Here is a 19,414-nt window from a genome sequence, read left to right on the forward strand (position 1 = left end):
CAATTAATGTATGATAACCTCTAGGTCCATCCATGTTGCTACAAATCTCATTATTTCATTCTTTTTTATGGCTGAGTAATATTCCATTGTATATATGTACCTCGTCTTCTTTATTCATTCCTTTGTTGATGGACATTTAGGTTGCTTCCATGTCTTGGCTATTGTGAGTAATGTACATTGGGGGTGCATATATCTTTTCAAAGTGTGCTTTTCTCCAGATATATGCCCAGAGGAGTGGGATTGCTGGACCATATGTAATTCTTTTTTTATTTTTTTGAGGTATCTCCATGCTGTTCTCCATAGTGGTTTTACCAATTTAAATTCCCACCAACATGTGGGAGGGTTCCCTTTTCGCCTTACCCTCTCCAGCATTTATTGTTTGTAGACTTTCTGATGATGACCATTCTGGCTGGTGTGAGGTGATGCCTCATTGTAGTTTTGATTTGTATTTCTCTATTAATTAAGGATGTTGAACATCTTTCCATCTGCTTTTTTTCCATCTATATGTCTTCTTTGGAGATATGTCTATTTAGATCTTCTGCTCATTTTTAATTGGATTGTTTGGTTTTTGTTTTTTTGATATTCAGCTGGCGGGAGCTGTTTTTTTATATTTTGGAGATTAGTCCCTTGCTGGTCACTTCATTTACAGATATTTTCTCCCATTCTGTGGGTTGTCTTTTGTTTATGATTTCCTTTGCTATGCAGAAGCTTTTAAGTTTAATTAGATCCCATCTTTTTTGTTTTTATTTTCATTACTCCAGGAGTTAGCTCCAAAAAGATAGTGCTGCAATTTATGCCAAAGCGTGTTCTACCTATGTTTTCCTCTAGTGACATTATAATGCTGTAGAGGATATGATACTGTCACTGGGGAGAACTGCCTATATTTCCTTGGTAGCCATATTGATTTGAGTATATTTATTCCATAAAACAAGGGATTTGGGGAGTTAAATACCTACTATTTATAGAAAAAAGGAATTATTTCAAAATTATACACTTTACCAATCACAGCTCATGAGATTATCTGTGAATTGTTGAACTTTTACAGTTAGTTGAGTTAATAAGAAGTAATCTGGGTTGTTTTTGTTTTTGTTTTTTTACATTTTTGGTAAGGACTCAACTAAAGAAGTTCCTAGGAAAATCAGTAAAGAGAGCGAAGCACCTTGCTGAGGAATATGGTGAACGTGCTGTAAATAAAGTTAAAAGTGTTAGAGACGAAGGTAAGGGAAATAGAACCCTTCAACTGAATATTTAATTGATTTGTAGTCATTTAAGTTTAGCCTGTAGTTTAAAAGAAACATTCTGTTTTATTGAAAGTAATAAATCTTTATAGCTTTTATCTTAGCATTTCAATAAATCATATTACTCTCACTATCAATTTTATGAGTGGAAAGAAAAATTTATTTATTTATCTTAAACATGAATTTGTACATATTTTGTGACTGTGGCAACTTGGAAGAGGTGTTTGTTCAATAATCAGTTGTAAATTAGTTTTGTACGACTGGTGTTTATAAATATTCTCAAAATTAGGTAGATTTTCTGAATTTCTGCACCTTAACTTCCTGTGCCCTTGTTATAACTGTATTGATTTGTTTTATTTAATAAGCACTTACATAGTATTTATTCTGTGCCAAACACTGCTCTCAGCACTTTCACCTGTATTAGCTCATTTACTCCTCTTAAAATGTCTATGAAGTAAGTACCATTATTGTTGTTGTTTAGTCACTAAGTCATATCTGACTCTTTGTGACTCTGTGGACTGTAGCCCACCAGGCTCCTCTGTCCATGGGTTTTCCCAGGCAACAATACTGCAGTGTGTTGCCATTTCCTTCTCCAGGGGATCTTCCCGACCCAGGGATTGAACCCATGTCTCCTGCATTGCAGGCAGGTTCTTTACCACTGAGCCACCAGGGAAACCCCCATGACTGAGTACAGCGGGGTTACCATTATTATCCCATTTTATAAATAGGAAACCTGAGGCACAGAAAGGTCGAATACCTTCCCCATAGTCACATAAATAATAAATGACAGAGCTGAATTTGGACCCAGGCAGTCCATGGGGTCGCAAAGAGTGGGACACGACTGAGCGACTTCACTTGCACTTTTCACTTTCATGCAGTGGAGAAGGCAATGGCAACCCACTCCAGTGTTCTTGCCTGGAGAATCCCAGGGACGGAGGAACCTGGTGGGCTGCCGTCTGTGGGGTTGCACAGAGTCGGACACGACTGAAGCGACTTAGCAGCAGCAGCAGCAGCAGTCTGGTACTGCCAGACTCCATGCTGCTAAACCGATATGCTATTTAGTAGTAGACAGATTTTGCTTTTCCAATTAATGAATCTTCTTGTTAAGCAGTAGATATGAAAATATGATTGTAGCAATATCTGCATTAGCTAGTGATGCTTTCTATTGCTTTTCTATTCAGTTTTTCATACTGATCAAGATGATCCTTCATCAAGTGATGATGAAGGAATGCCATATACAAGACCAGTTAAATTCAAAGCAGCACATGGCTTCAAAGGACCTTACGATTTTGATCAGATCAAAGTGGTACAAGATCTTAGTGGTGAACATATGGTAAGCAACCTTTTTATTTTTAAGGATTGATTCTGTTTTCATTGAGAGAAATAATTTGGCTTCTTTAAAGCTGATGTCTTCTTATGTATATAATTTTGCTAGCCTGAGCCTGAAGAGTGAATTGATATAATATGATTTAATGAATAAGTAATGCAGAGTCTGTCTCTGAATTGTTGTTCAAGAAGTGACTTATAAGTAAACTCTAAGCCTGTATCATTAAGAAAGCTATGTAAACTTTCTCTTACCAAAGAAAGGTACCAAACTTAAAAGCAATTAAGGGTGATCTGTCACTTTGAACAATGTTTAAAATGTTCCTTGGTATATTTTAAATAATTTATACAAATATTTCAGAAGCTCAGTGTATTTTGTGAAGTGAAAGAGCAAAGAGAGAGGTAGAGGTACAGGTTGTCTAAAAATGTACCAAAGTAGATGTCAAGTTCACAGAGTACATCACAGTTACCCCCTGAAAATGCTAGAAACACAGGGAAGAGTGTAATAAACTTAGAACTGGGTAAGTGATGCTGTGGGTCTTTGACCAGGGAATCTACTTATCTATTTACATTTTTAAATCTAAAAGTTGGCTTATACATATCAGGTGGCAACCAGATTTGAATTTACTTTGGTGCTTATAATCTACACATAAAACATTTGAGTTGTAGAGCATAGGGAACTATATTCAATATCCTGTGATAAACTATAATGGAAAAGAGTATAAAGAAGAATATGTATTGTATTTACAACTGAATCACTGCACTATATGGCAGAAATTAACATGGCATTGTAAATCAGCTACACTTCAATAAAATAAAAGTTTTTTAAAAGCTTGAGTTATTTATAGTAAGTTCCTTAAGGAATCTGATGAATTTCCTTGTACTATATTGAGACTTTTTCAGTATTTCTAGTTTTAAGTTAAAATCTCATGGCAATATGTTCCAAATGACAAATTTCTTAACATTTTTGTGGGAATTTTGTGGAAATGAATATTCCAATAAATAAACCGTTACCTCTAACTTGGATGATCTTTTTCATCTGCATAGATGTATGTTATCAATTTAATAGTGGTGATAAGTGGTGATATTTGGGATTTGGCCTTTCCAATTTAAGGATTCACGTTTTTTATTGCTTTCCCCCACATACCCCCCGACTCTTTTCAATACTGTCTGTCTGGGAATTTTAGCAATATGGTACAAAACTTTTTTTCTGGGGAGAAAAACAGAATGAGACCACACCATTCCAGCACTTCCAAATGCCCAGTGCTGTGAGGATTACTGCTAGGGTACACCTTATTCTTCCCTCAGCCCTTGTCAAGAGTTGTTATTGCTATTCTCAGGGCTGTGCCCCCTCCTATCCCACTTGCTGTCATGTTCAGCTAGGAGACTAAGACCCCAAGCTAGGATTTGTACTTTTGCAGTGAAGGTTTCTGGCCACCTCAGATCTCCCATTTCCGTTAATATGTGGACAATATATGGGTCTTGAAGTTGTTAGTTTACATTATAGCAAACTGCAGCTCAGCTGTCTTTCCCCTGTCTTCTAAAGGCCCCTTTTGTGGTATTATAACGCCACTGGACTGTTAGCTTTAAGTGGTGCTAGTCATGTGAGCATTATTTTAGTATACAATAAGTCTCCTACATACAAACCTTCAACCTGCGAACTTTCAAAGATGCGAACCTGTGTTCGCATGTCCAATCACATGTTAGTTCGCGTGTCTGGCATACATGGTCACATGTGTGCATCCTCTACAAGTGGCTGTGCTTTTGTGTACTTTACAGTACTGTATAGAGTACAGTAGTACAGTATCCTTATTTCAAGCCCAGGATGTCTGGAAGCAAGTATAAAAGCAGTGGTGATATAGGTGGTACTACTCTACTTTTCAAGGTAATGTACTGTAAGATTAAAAATGTTGTCTTAATTTTTTGTGTTTGTATATTATTTGTTTGAAAAGTATCATAAATCTATTACAGTACAGTACTGTATAGCCGATTGTGTTAGTTGGGTACCTAAGCTAACTTTGTTGGACTTAAGAACAAATTGGACTTAGGAAGGCACTTTTGGAATGGAACTTGTTCATATGCAAGGACGTTATTGTACGTATCATTTGGCATATAACTTATAATATAAGGGGTTTTTTTGGCTGAAAAATAATGTCTCAACTTTTGAACTTTGAACCTTCTTTTGTTTTCACAGGGAGCTGTGTGGACCATGAAATTTTCTCACTGTGGCAGATTACTTGCCTCTGCTGGACAAGACAATGTAGTGAGAATATGGGCTTTAAAAAATGCTTTTGACTATTTCAACAATATGCGAATGAAATACAATACAGAAGGTATTTTTCCTTTATTGGCGGGATTTAAAAATTCCGGAGACATTAGGTATAATAATACGCTCTTATCTGGCAATCATTTGCAGCAACCACTACTTTCTGTAAAAGCCACAAACCTAAAAGTAAGATAGAAGTCAACAGCAAAAAGCATCTAAACCCAGTGAAAAAAACTACCACAAAGTTTTTGACTTTATCTCTTATCAGGTATACTGCAGAGTTAAATTCATGAACTATTGAGGACAAGGTTGTTTGGTTTCCCCTGGTAACTTTCAAGTCTATCCTAGGTTAAAATGAAATGTGTGATTAATCTAGAAAAAGAATGAGAATAATACATACATCTAATAAGTAAAAAATGATTAAGAAAACATAAGCCATGGAAAGTAAATGTGATTTGACAATACATCAACGAGTATATGAAATTAGGTTAAATGGAAAAGAGAAACCCCAGAATATGATGTGTATACACACAATTACAACTATGTAAAATATTTCTGTATTATGTTATCAGCAAAGTGTTTAGAATTGATGTTTTAGGAGCTTTAAGTGTATAGGATTCTTTTCTTGTAATTATTGTCATTATTTAACTGCAGTACATTTTCACCACAAACCTCTTGCTATCCAGTCATCCAAGGCTGAATACATTAAGTTAACATATGGGAGAAAGAAGAATAGGGGTGACCATGGGCAGGAGTATAGAATATAGTTGCAGTAGTAGTTTGAGGAACATAGAAATCTAGGGAGAGCCACTAAACCGGCCAGCGGGGCCCATATACTTTAGTAGCCCCATGAGGTTGTTTGAAATATGTTATAATAACATAATTTGAGATCATAATGAGTTGACAGAAAGTAAAGCTGTTTATTATACATTTCTTTTATTGCCCTGCCTAGAGCAGACAGACTATTTTCAGTGGCCATTGAGCCCAGACACTTTTTGCCCCTTTATTGTTCGTCTTGCTAATTGTTCTGATTGACAAGAATGTCTTCACAATGAATAATGAGGATATAACAATATTTTATTAAATTGGAGATGTGATAAAGCCAATTTATAAAGATGCTATATAAAAATAAGAAAAGCAAATACTTTGGTGCCTAAGAGTTAATGCTTTGCTTGTTTAGAAAAATTCATTTTTCTAGAATGATGCATTCTATGACTTTTAATTAGGTGTTACTGTATTATTATTTGTGATTGATGTTTTCTATGTGTGTGTATATACAGTTGTATATACATATATGCCTTTTTACAATTATTATGTCGTTTTAGGACGTGTGTCCCCATCACCTTCTCAGGAAAGTCTAAATTCATCAAAATCTGATACAGATACAGGGGTATGTTCATTATTTTATGGTTGCTGTTGTTACATGCTATGATTTTTTTTAACCATGAAATACCTTGTTGATCAGATATTACAGATTCATGAAAACACTTAAAATTGAGATGCATTAGAAATGAGAATTCCTTCTGTTAGAATTAGTAAATGAAAAATTGTGATGGTTAAAGGTTGTCACACAGTGACTAATATTACTCAAACTACCATACTAATGTAAATCTAAACAAAAAAATTCCCTCTCCTCAAATCCATGTGAGGTACTTTATTTAAAAATTTTCTCCTAGTTTTTGCCCACAGCACACAGCATGTGAGATCTTAGTTCCCTGGCCAGGGATTGAACCTGTTCCCCCGGAGTCCCTAGATATTTTTAAAATAATAAAAGTAACGGATACCTGAATAAGAAGTAACTAAGAAAAGAAAAAAAGATGCTGAAATATCTTAATTTTTCCATCTTCTTGGTTTAGTAAATGCTTTATTCCAGTGTCAGGTAGTTTAAAATATCTTAATGATTTTCATTTGGTCTCAGAGCTGGAAAGTTAAACATAACCAGTTTTAAACCTAAAAAGCAGAATGCAAAATTTTCTAAGCTGTCTCCTGTGGTTCTTATGTATTGAGTGAGGCAAAGGTTATGTAAATAAAGAGAACCTAAAATGTTCACCTGCTCAGTAGTATTTTCCTGGGATTTCATTAGCTCTATGGTATTTGACACGAATTTTTCCCTACTCTAAACATACTCCCCTCAGCTTTCCATGGTTCTGTTCTTCCTTGTTCTCTTCCTATACCCCTGCTGTCTCTTCCTCTTCCACCCCTTTAAGTATTGCTGTTTCTCTTGAGTTTTGTCCTTTGTCCATTCTCAATTAAGATATTCACTTTCTGCCTCCAATCCTGAACTGGCTTTGGCTCCAAAATTCTTGTCTTCTTTCAAGAGCTTTATGTTTTTTAAACAACAATGAAATCTTATTGTGCATGTTGCCCTTTTCGCATAACAATATATAAAGGCTCTCTCCACCTACATGTTCTTTAAGCACATCAATTTTGAGTGTCTGTTACATGTTCCACACACTGCTAGATTCAGCAAAATCAAAGGAGACTTATTTTGTGGCCTCAGGGATCTTGCTGACTAGTGAAATAGATATACCTGCAGTTATAGTATTTGATGATAATACTCTATCGAAGATACTACACAAATATACAAGTTAGCCTTATGAATCAGGGTGTCAGGAAAAGCTCCCTGGAGGCTTTGAGCGAGGAGTCAATTATGTAAGACAAGGAAGGAAGGGGAGTATCAGAGCAGATAGCAAGTGCAAAAGCATGGAGGCTGAAACAGCATGGCATGTTAAAGGTACTACCTGGCTGGACCAAAGGCTGCATGTGTGGGAGTTGTAGGAAAGGAGACAGGATTGGGATTTTAAGTGGCTTTTTATGTTAAACCAAGGCATGAACTTTATCCTCAAGGTACTGGGGAAGGATGGGCTTTGAGGAGTTTAGATCAGAAGCTGAGTTAAAATGTTTAGATTTTTGTTTTGGAAAGAGCATTCTGGTAGCAGTGTAAAAGACAGATTGGATGGAGGTTCCAGGCTAGAGACAGGGAGACCGTTTAAGAGGCTCTCAACTTCATAAAGAAATGAGTACTTCAATTATGGTAGATTAAGATAGCAGTGAGTCTAGAAACCATAAAGAGGAGCTGAATTTGAGAAATATAAAAGAAAGAATTGATAACTCACTACCTGGGGCAAAAAATGAGTAGCATAGGATGATTCCCATGTGTCTGACTTGAGCAGCTGGTTAGATATTAATGATCATTCACGAAAATGTATTTTATTATTATCTACTCACAACCCTGCTCCTGCTCTTTTGAGCCATCTTTAATGGCATCAACATCCATAAATTACCTTTTTAACTCAGTTAAAAACACTCTATTACTTTTTCTTTCTCACTCACAGGTCAAATTAGTTAAAAATTCTATCCAGTCTACCTCTTCCTATGCCCATGGAATCTGTCACCTCATCACTCACATCATCTTGACCCTTGATACTTATTTAGATACTTGCTGTAGCCTCCTAATTGGGTTTTCTGTCTCTGGTCTCTACTGCCACTAGTTTTTTTGTTTGTTTGTTTGTTTGTTTGTTTTTGCCACACCACAAGGCTTGCGAATGGAACCTGTGGCCCCTGGTTTGGAAGCAAGGAATCCTAACCACTGGACCATCAGGGAATTCCAGACCTGAGTGTATCATTTTGTGATATAAAATCGTCTAGTGGCTCTTTGTCACCATCCTTCCTGATATTACCTCTTCTTACCTTTTTAACTCAGTACTAATTTCCTAGTACCTCTGCATCCTACTTGCTAGGCCAGATGTAGGTCTGTACCCTAAATACTCACTTTCATGTCTTCATTCATGTGGTTTGCTTTGCCAGGAATTCCCTTCCTATCCCCTTTCCTTACAGAGCAAAGCCCCGCTTATCCTTCAAGATTCAGCCTAAATATCTTCTCTTATTATTTTCCCTGAGTCATGAAAGCAAAATTGTTCCTCACTTGTGTTCTGATAGTATGTCATATGTACTTTGACATTGATATTACTTACTGTGTCTTCCTTGGCAGTTTGTCCCTCTGGCTAGGCTCAGAACCAATTGAAGGCAAATATCTGTGTATCACAGATCTTAGTATCCTTGAACCTAACCCCATGCCTGACTGCAGCAGGCCTAAATCAGTGTTAAATTACCACTTCTATGCCTTTCATTCATTCCTATTCCCTTATCTAGATGCCTGCAGTCTCCCTTTTTTTTCTACTTGCCTGTTCTTCAAGGCCCATTTCCTCCATAAAACCTTTACTAACTAATGTAGTCGTTAAAATTTTAACTACTTTGCTTTAGGGGAAAAGGATTTGCTTTTATTAGTTTAATTCACAGTAAAGTTTCCAGGTCTTGATTACTATTAAAAACAGGGACTATTTGTACCATCTTATATTATCTTATTTTAACAATGCTACTTACAAATTATTAACTACTTCCATTCCTACCCTCCCCCAAACCCCTAAGTAACTCCCAACATTGTTTGAATAGAAGACGTATTAAATGAGGAGCATAGGGACTTTCCTGGCAGTCCAGTGATTGGGATGCCACACTTCCACTGAAGGAAACAAAGGGTCCAGTCCCTGGTTGGGTAACTAAGATCCCACATGCTGTGTGGTCTAGCTGGGTTGTAGGGTGGTGGGGCGGGAGCGGTGGAGGGGGAGATGGGAAATGAACATAGTAGTTCTTTTTTTTAAATAAATTTATTTATTTTAATTGGAGGTTAACTACTTTACAATATTGTATTGGTTTTGCCATACATCAACATGTATCCACCACAGGTATACATAGTTCTTTGACCCAGAAAGTACTGATGCCCTGAAGTACTCAACTCTATTTTCTAGGGTAGTTGAGTATCATTTATATCTGTTATTTTCAGGAAAAGATTCTTTGGGGTTTCTTTCATGTCTGTCATTCTATATGGAGACAGTTAAATGAAGACCCTATGCCTTTGGAGTTTGATATCTAGTATTATCTTTGAACCTATTACTTGCTGCAGTGAGGCACAGTAAGCACAGTGGAGTTTATTTCCCTTATATATGTGTTCTTTTTTCTTTTTCCTCATGATAGTGGTATCTTATATTTTATCTCTTTTGAGATATAGACTTACATCTCTTACAGACTCTTGGCTTCTTAGCATCCATGTAAAATAGAGTCCATAAAAGTACTTATTGTACAGTTGGGCATACAGAGTGACATACCCAACGTCACTCACCTACTCATTGGTTATGCCAAGCCTAGAATTCTGGCTCTTATACTCTGTTTCTATTGATTTCCGAAAGTAGCTCATTAAACATAAGGAAGAAGGGTGTGTTTAGTTTGCTCCATTATGCCACAGTCATGTAACATTTCTTCTTGACACTAAAAGTTGTAAGTATGATGTTTGCCTAAAAAATTAATGTTTTTCTTGGATAAATCTATTTATGTTTGGTGCACTTGATTAGTGGAATACCAGTATGGTTGTTATAGCATTTAGTTTCTGCTTAGAATTTTTGAGAATAGACTGTAGGGGAAGAAAAAATTTCCTCTACCATCTTACATTCTGTGGCTGGGATCTGTGAAATAATCTAACAAAAGACAGATTAAGAGGAGAGACCATTTATTATGTATGCATATGGAGGCCTTCCTAGGGAAAGAGTGAAGACCCCAAAAAGCTGTTATACACAGGAGCTTATATATCATTTTAACAAAGAGCAAGAAGTTAGTGGAAAAGTGACAAGATAAAGAAAAAGGAGTTTAGGCTTTTAGGGGCAGTAAATTGTGAGAAGGTAAATCTGTTGGGGAAACTAATGGAAGGTAACAGTTATTTACTAAGATTCTGTTTAGGCAGATAAGATTGATTCTCTCCTTCCTGGTAAGGGAGAGGTGAGGGGGAGACACCTTCACAAAGGGCATTTTATACTCTGCTTTCAGATAGAAAGGAGGAGGGCAGATGTTTTTTCTTGTCTCTGTCTTCTCAGTTGCCTTCAGCTCAAAAGAATCCTTAGGCAAAGGGGCATGTTTTGGGGTGACATTCTCATCCCCTTCAAAATCATTAGAGTCTAAAGCTTGGATGAAAGGACTTAACTGTAAGAAAGTGAGAGGAAATTTTTGTGAAATTGTACACATGCAGTATTTTATTTAAAATGCACACTAGTTTATATTTGGTTCAGCCAACAAAAAATTATTAAATGTCAAAAATGTGTTAGGCACTAAAAATATAAAGATGCAGTGGATAATTCATGCCAACAAGCAATGTGTGGGAGAAGACATATATCAACAATGATAATATATGCCCAAAACAGAATTACCATTTTCCTGAGAAAACACTCCTTTGATGGTCTACATACTTGATATCAATCTGGTCACTGTTTAATAAATATGTCATCTCCTGAGTTAGAAGCTGTGATCACTTTTCATTCTTTTGTTTATTTCAGTGTCTACTCATTTACCATATCCTGTCCACTTAATCTGAAGTGTCTTTGGAATCTGGCCATTCATTTCATTTCCACTACTACAATCCAGGCCTTTATCTCTTACCTGGACCATTATAGCTGTTCTCCCAGATTCCACTCTTTGATCCACACTGCCAGCAGAATTAGTTTCCTGTAAAACAAATCTGATCATGTTCAGTTCAGTTCAGTTCAGTCGCTCAGTCGTGTCTGACTCTTTGTTGACCCCATGAATTGCAGCACACCAGGCCTCCCTGGTGAACTCCCACTCACTCAAACTCACATCCATCAAGTCGGTGATACCATCCAGCCATCTCATCCTCTGTCGTTGCCTTCTCCTCCTGCCCCCAATCCCTCCCAGCATCAGAGTCTTTTCCAGTGAGTCAACTCTTCACATGAGGTGGCCAAAGTATTGGAGTTTCAGCTTCAACATCAGTCCTTCCAATGAATATTCAGGACTGATCTCCTTTAGGATGGACTGGTTTGATCTCCTTGCAGTCCAAGGAACTCTCAAGAGTCTTCTCCAACACCACAGTTCAAAAGCATCAATTCTTCGGTGCTCAGCTTTCTTCACAGTCCAACTCTCACATCCATATGTGACTACTGGAAAAACCATAGCCTTGACCTGATCATGTTACTCTACTGTTTAAGCGCTCCTTTTGGCTCTCTTTTTTTCCTATAGGATTAGGCCTAAATTCCTTAGATGACTCAGTCTTTCAGAGATCAGCCTGACCTCAGCTCTCACTGTTACTTCAACCCTTCCCTCTCCCAAACCTTATGGGAGCCACTAGGTTGTTCATGCCCCAACAAAAATGTCAGACCCTTTGTTGATTCCATGTATTTACATATGCTTTTCCCCTTTTGCCTGGGAAATTCATTTAAGACTTTTCTCCTCATTGAAACATTCCTTGCTTCACCTAATTTAATCAGTGCTCCCTCACTGTTCCCATGGTACTTTACCCGTAGTTCTGTTAAAAGCATTTACTATGTACTATATCAATTTATGTAATTTCAGCTAACATTTTATGAGCCTTTACTCTGTGCCATGTATTTCACTAAGTACATTTTATGTCTTACTTAGCCTCACAACAATCCTGGTACTGTTGTGAAGTACTATTAAGAACCCTGTTTTACAGATGAAGAAAAGAAGGCTAACTTAGATATTGAGTGATATACCAATTTTACACAGTAGGTAGACAGTACCAGAATTAGAACCCAGCTCTAATCAGTCTTTTGGGCTTCCCTGGTGGCTTGGATTGTAAAGAATCTGCCTGCAATGAGAATATCCGGGTTCAATCCCTGGGTCAGAGTGATCCCCTGGAGTAGGGAATGGCTACCCACTCAAGTATTCTTGCCTGGAGAATCACATGGATAAAGGAGCATGGAGAGCTACACTCCGTGGGGTCAAAAAAAGCCAGACATGACTGAACAAGTAACACTTTCACTTTTCTGATCTGTCTTTAGATCTAATGCTGTTAACCATTATGCTCCACTAGTTGGCATCTGAAGGTCTGGTACTGTGTCTTCATTTAGTCAGCAAATACTTATTGAGCATCTGTTGTTGTTCAGTTGCTAAGTCGTGTCCAACTCTTTGCAAGCCCATGGGCTGCAGCACGCCAGGCTCCCCTGTCCTTCACTATCTCCTAGAGTTTGCTCAAATTCATATCTGTTGAGTTGGTGCTATCTAACCATCTCATCCTCTACTGTCCTCTTCTTTTGTCTTCTGTCTTTTCCAGCATCAAGTTATTTTCCTGAGAGCTGGCTCTTTGCATCAAGTGGCCAAAGTATTGGAGCTTCAGGTTCAGCATCAGTCCTTCTAATGAATATTCAGGGTTGATTTTTTTAGGATTGACTGTTTTGATCTCCTTGCTGTCCAAGGGACTCTCAAGAGTCTTAAAACCATAATTCAAAAGCATTAATTATTTGGTGCTCAGCCTTCTTTCCAGTCCAACTCTCACATCTTTACATGACTACTGGAAAAACCACAGTGACTATATGGACCTTTGCTGGCAAAGTAATGTCTCTGCTCTTTAATATGCTGTCTAGGTTTGTCATAGCTTTCCTTCCAAGAAGCAAGCATCTTTGAATTTCACTGCTGCTGTCACTGTCTGCAGTGATATTGGAGCCCAAGAAAATAAAATGTGTTGCTGCTTCTACTTTTACCTCTTCTATTTGCCATGAAGTGATGGGACCAGATGCCATGACCTTAGTTTTTTGAATGTTGAGTTTAAAGCCAGTTTTTTCACTCTCCTCTTTCACCTTCATCAAGAGGCTTTTTAGTTCCTCTTCACTTTCTGCCATAAGGGTAGTGGTATCTTCATATCTGAGGTTATTGATATTTCTTCCGGCAATCTTGATTCCAGCTTGATTCATCCAGCCTGGCATTTCACATGATGTACTGTGCGTATAAGTTAAATAAGCCAGGGTGACAATATACAGCCTTGACGTATCCCTTTCCCTATTTGGAACCAGTCTGTTGTTCCATGTCCAGTTCTAACTGTTGCTTCTTGACCTGAATACAGGGTTTCTCAGGAGGCAGGTAAGGGGGTCTGGTATTCTCATCTCTTGAAGAATTTTCCAGTTTGTTGTGATCCACACAGTCAAAGGCTTTCACATAGTCGATGAAGCAGATGTTTTTCTGGAACTCCCTTGCTTTCTCTGTGATCCTGTGAATGCTGGCAATTTGATCTTGGTTCCTCTGCCTTTTGTAAACCCAGCTTGTACATCTGGAAGTTTTTAGTTCACATATTGTTGAAGCCTGGCTGAAGGATTTTGAGCATAACTTTAGTAGCATGTGAAATGAGCACAATTATACGGTAGTTTGGCACTGCCCTTCTTTGAGACTGGAATGAAAACTGACCTTTTCCAGTCCTGTGGCCATTGCTGAGTTTTCCAAATTTGCTCGCACTTTGAATGCAACACTTTTAACAGCATCACCTTTTAGGATTTTAAATAACTCAGCTGGAATTCCATCACCTCCACTAGCTTTGTTCATAGTAATACTGCCTAAGGCCCCCTTGATTTCACACTCCAGGATGTTTGGCTCTAGGTGAGTGCTCACACCATCATGGTTATCCAGGTCCTTAAGACCTTTTTTGTATAGTTCTGTGTATTCTTGCCACCTGTTCTTTATCTCTTTTGCCTGTTTGGTCCTTACATTTCCTGTCCTTTATTTTGCCCATCCTTGCATGAAATGTTCCCTTGGTATCTCCAGTTTTGACAAGGTCTCTAGTCTTTCCCATTTTATTGTTTTCCTCTAGTTCTTTGCACTTTCATTGAAGAAGGCCTGTTATCTCTCCTTGCTATTCTCTGGAATGCTTCATTCAGTTGGGTATATTTTCCCTTTTCTCCCTTGCCTTTCACCTCCCAGCTATTTGTAAAGCTTCCTCAGACAACCTCTTTACCTTCTTGCATTTCTTTTTCTTGGTGATTGTTTTGGTCACTGCCTCCTGTACAGTGTTATGAACCTCTGTTCATAGTTCTTTAGGCACTCTGAATCTGTTTGTCACTTCCACTATATAATCATAAGGGATTTGATTTAGGTCATATCTGAATGGCCTAATGGTTTTCCCTGATTTCTTCAATTAAGCCTGAATTTTGCAATAAGGAGCTCATGATCTGAGCCACAGTCAGCTCCAAATCTTTTTGCTGGCTGTGTAGAGCGTCTCCATCTTTGGCTGCAAAGAATATAATCAGTCTGTTTTCAGTATTGACCATTTGGTGATGTCCATGTGTAGAGTCATCTCTTGTGTTGTTGGAAGAGTATGTTTGCTATGACCAGTGTGTTCTCTTGAGAAAACTCTGTTAACCTTTGCCCTTCTTTATTTTGTACATCAAGGCCAAACTTGGCTGTTACTCCAGGTATCTCTTGACTTCCAATTCCCTATTGGAATTTTGCATTCCAATTCCCTATGATGAAAAGGACATCTTTTTTTTTTTTTTTTGGATGTTGGTTCTAAAAGGGCTTGTAGGTGTTCATAGGAACTGGTCAACTTCAGCTTCTTCAACATCAGTGGTTGGGGCATAGACTTGGATTCCTGTGATGTTGAGTGGTTTGCCTTAGAAACGAACTGAGATCATTCTGTCATTTTCGAGATTGCACCTAAGTACTGCATTTCAAACTCTTTTGTTGACTATGAGGGCTACTCCATTTCTTCTATGGGATTCTTGCCTACAGTAGTAGATATAATGGCCATCTAAATTAAATTGGCCCATTCCCATTCATTTTTGTTCACTGATTACTAAGATATTGATGTTCACTCTTGCTGTCTCCTGCTTGATCACATCCAGTTTACCTTGATTCATGAACCTAACATTCTAGCTTCTTACACACTATTGTTCTTTACAGCATTGAACTTTACTTTCACCACCAGGCACATCGACAAATGAACATCATTTCCACTTTGGCCCCGCCACTTCTTTCTTTCTGGAACTATTAGTAATTGCCTGGAGAAGGCAATGGCAACCCACTCCAGTACTCTTGCCTGGAAAAGCCCATGGACAGAGGAGCATGGTGGGCTGCAGTCCATGGGGTCATGAAGAGTCAGACACAATTGAGCGACTTCACTTTTCACTTTTCACTTTCATGCATTGGAGAAGGAAATGGCAACCCACTCCAGTGTTCTTGCCTGGAGAATCCCAGGGATGGGGGAGCTTGGTGGGCTGCCGTCTATGGGGTCGCACAGAGTCAGACACGACTGAAGCGACTTAGCAGCAGCAGCAGCAGTAATTGCCCTCCACTCTTCCCCAGTAGCATATTGGACACCTTCTGACCTGTGAGGGGGCGGGGGAAGGCGCTCATCTTTCGGTATCATCTTTCGGTGTCATAACTGTTTATGTTAATGGGGTTCTCACAGCAAGAACACTGCAGTGGTTTGCCATTCCCTCCTCCAGTGGACCACATTTTGTCAGAACTCTCTACTATGACCCGTCTTTCTTGGGTGACCCTGCACAGCATGGCTCAGAGCTTCATTGAGTTATGCAAGCCCCTTCTCCATGACAAGGCTCTGATCCATGAAGGCTGGGGATATAGTAGTGAATAAAATAAACCAAAAAATCTATTTTTGTGAAACTTACTCTCATGGTTGAAGACAGAGACACAAAACAAGTAAATTTTGTAACATATTAGAAGGTGAAAATTTTCATGGAAAAAAATAAAACAAAGTGGGGTGATGGGAGGTAAATACAGTGGACAAGCAAAGCTTCATTGAGAAGTTGTCATTTGAGGAAAACTTGAAGGAGGTGAGAGAGGGATCATCTATCTGGCTATGTGGAGGAGAAGAACATTCCCAGTAGAGGGAACAGCAGCATGTGAAACAGTGATAAGGCAGGAGTTTTGGTATGTTCAATAATTAGCATTGAGGCCTGGGTAGTTGGAGCCACTGAGCAAGAGAAGAGTAGTAGAAAATGAAGTCATGGAGGTGTAGATGGGGCAGCCGCAATATGTAGGCCACTGCAAGGACTTTGGCTTTTACTCTGAGAAAGAAGCCGATGGAGAGTTTTTGAACAGAGAACAACATAGTCTGACATATTTTAAAAGGCTTATTCTGACTCAAATACTGAGAATAGATTGTAAGTAGATTTGAAATATTTATTTTGGCACTCAAGTTATATACCATACCTGGTATATAGTAAGTGTTAATAAATATCAAAAGGTTAACAAATTTTCAAAGCAATCTAACTTTAAAATGACATTTTTATATAATCAGGATGTTTAGATATAAATTAGATATTAGATGATACAAATGGTATTTTTAGGTATGATAACGTAATGACAGTTATACTTAAAAGAGAGATTATTAGTTAGAGATACGTATAGAATATTTACTGATAAAATGATGATGTTTAGATCTTACTTTTACTGCTCCAGCAAAAATAAGCAAATACATAAAAGTGGGAAGATTGATAAGATGAATAAAATGTTGATAATCATTAAAGAAGGTGATGGATGCATGGAGTTTATTTTACTGTATATTATTTTATCTACTTCTGTGTATATTTGAAAGATTCATAATAAGGTTTAATATATACATTATATTTACACAGAGAAAAAATATCTCTACATATATATATCTATTCAGAGAGATATAGATAAAATACATAAGATTTCATTTGGAATTCTGCCTTTAATAAAAATTTATCATAAAGAAATAATCATATATGCCTAAAGATGTAAGTAAAAGGATTTTTATGTTAGTGTTTCAGAATAGCTAAAACTTGAACAAACAAAATTTTTATGGTTGGAAAATAAAAACTGGTATAATCTATACAGTGTAATAGATTATTATGTTTCGGTCCTTAAATTATTTTCAAAGATTATTTAATGCCATTAAAAAATATCCTAGATGTATAGTGAAAAAAGCAGAATGAAAAGTTTGATATATTATTATCCCAATCTTAACTAAAAATATCTATAAATATTTATAGATTTTAAAATTTAAAGGAAATATAAATTGTAACTAGTAGTTATCTCTAAGTGATAGGGTTTTAGGTCATTTTTATTTGATTCTTTATATTTCTCTGTATTTCTAAAATTTTCTTCAATAAATTTACCTGATTTTATTAAGACTACAGGAGGAGGTCCCCAGCAGGGGCCCAGGCACCCAGTTTTTGTGGAGAAGGAAATGGCAACCCACTCCAGTATTCTTGCATGGAGAATTCCATGGACAGAGGAACCTGGCAGGCTACAGTCCATGGGGTCGCAAAAAATCAGACACGACTGAGCAACTAACACACATGCACACGTTAAGACTACAGAAGATACTATACAAATCTCTGGGTTAAGCCTTTTGAAACTTCTGTTAAGATAAACAAATAATAAAATGGGGATAAAGATTCGTGTTCCAGGACGTTTGTTGAATTGCTGTTTATTTCACAAAAAATTGAAAATGTCTAAATTATCAACAAATTGGAAATGATTAAATTATGATATATCCATATGCAACTTGTAGGTGTTTCCAAAAGAGTGAAATATGGAAGGTGCTCATTTAAAATAAAAGGAAGATACTGAACCACATGTTGTTTAGTTGCTCAGTCTTGTCCAACTCTCTTGGGACCCCATGGACTTCAGCCCACCAAGGCGCCTCTGTCCATGGGATTTCCCAGGCAAGAATATGGGAGTGGGTTGCCATTTCCTTCTCCAGGGTATCTTTTTGACCCAGGGATCAAACCCAAGTCTCCTGCATTCGCAGGCAGGTTCTTTATCACTGAGCCAACAGGGAAGCCCAAGTCATGTGTACAATATGACTGCAATTATATTTTTAAAAAATGAAAGATTGAAGATGGCCAATTTAGTTTTTCTACTTTCTATGCTTTCTGATTTGTCTATACTGAGTATGTATTACTTTATAATCAAAAATACATGAAGTATTTTAAAAATATGTAGAATACAAGGGAAAGAAAATGGATGTTTTTTTAACTTTATATTGGAGTATAGTTGATTAACAATGTTGTGATAGGTTCAGGTATACAGCAAAGTGATTCAGATATACATGAAAGAAAATGGATGTTTGAGGAGAATAAAAGAGACCTGGAATCATGGCTAGGGGCAATACACTAAGGAGTTAGTTAAATGAAAAGAATTATTAAACATAAAGTTGAATTTGATGTAACAGGGCAAGAGGCCTGTTTTGTTTTGTGTCTTCCCATGGTGCTCACTAATCTGACAGTAAAATGAGAGGAAGTAGCTGTAGTCATCCAGCATTAGGAGTGTTTAGCAAAGGGTCAGTGCATTGATATTGTTGGTCTCCCTCCACAGTGGATGTGAGGATGTTTTTATAATCTGTAAAATTGTTAACAGCTAGCAAAAGTTTCTGTCTGTCCTCACAGCCACCATCCTATTTAAGCCCTCATTACTCTTAAACTTACTGACTGCACTTCCTGCCCCAACTCTCTTTCCAAACCACCTTTTATGTTATTACCCAGCATTCTCTTTCTAACATCCCAGTCAGATCATGTTATTTTTTTTCTTTTCAGAAACTTGTCTTGGTTCTGCATTACCTTAGAATATCTGAAATTTCAAACTGCAAATCCAGGGGTCTTTATGATCTGGCCTCAAAGTACCTTTCTGTCCTAATCCCCTACTTTTTTCCATACAAGTTTTTCTCCCTCTTCATCATCCTACCTACCCTTCCCTAAATACACAAGTATTAGCTAACCTGTATTTTTGCTCAAGCAACATCCTCTAAAACATACAA

At 37.5% G+C, this 19,414-nt stretch overlaps 1 protein-coding gene across 1 annotated transcript in view; it reads left to right on the forward strand.

The window, feature by feature from the left end:
• Positions 1–19,414, forward strand: part of WDR44 (WD repeat domain 44) — an 88,594-nt gene that overhangs the window by 52,892 nt on the left and 16,288 nt on the right. Inside the window, exons 9-12 of the mRNA XM_005700267.3 lie at positions 1,111–1,217; positions 2,420–2,571; positions 4,756–4,894; positions 6,153–6,217. Coding sequence (XP_005700324.1) covers positions 1,111–1,217; positions 2,420–2,571; positions 4,756–4,894; positions 6,153–6,217 — 463 coding nt within the window. The remainder of the gene's footprint in view (positions 1–1,110; positions 1,218–2,419; positions 2,572–4,755; positions 4,895–6,152; positions 6,218–19,414) is intronic.

Source organism: Capra hircus (assembly GCF_001704415.2).
Source record: "Capra hircus breed San Clemente chromosome X unlocalized genomic scaffold, ASM170441v1, whole genome shotgun sequence".
Taxonomy (NCBI): Eukaryota; Metazoa; Chordata; class Mammalia; order Artiodactyla; family Bovidae; genus Capra; species Capra hircus.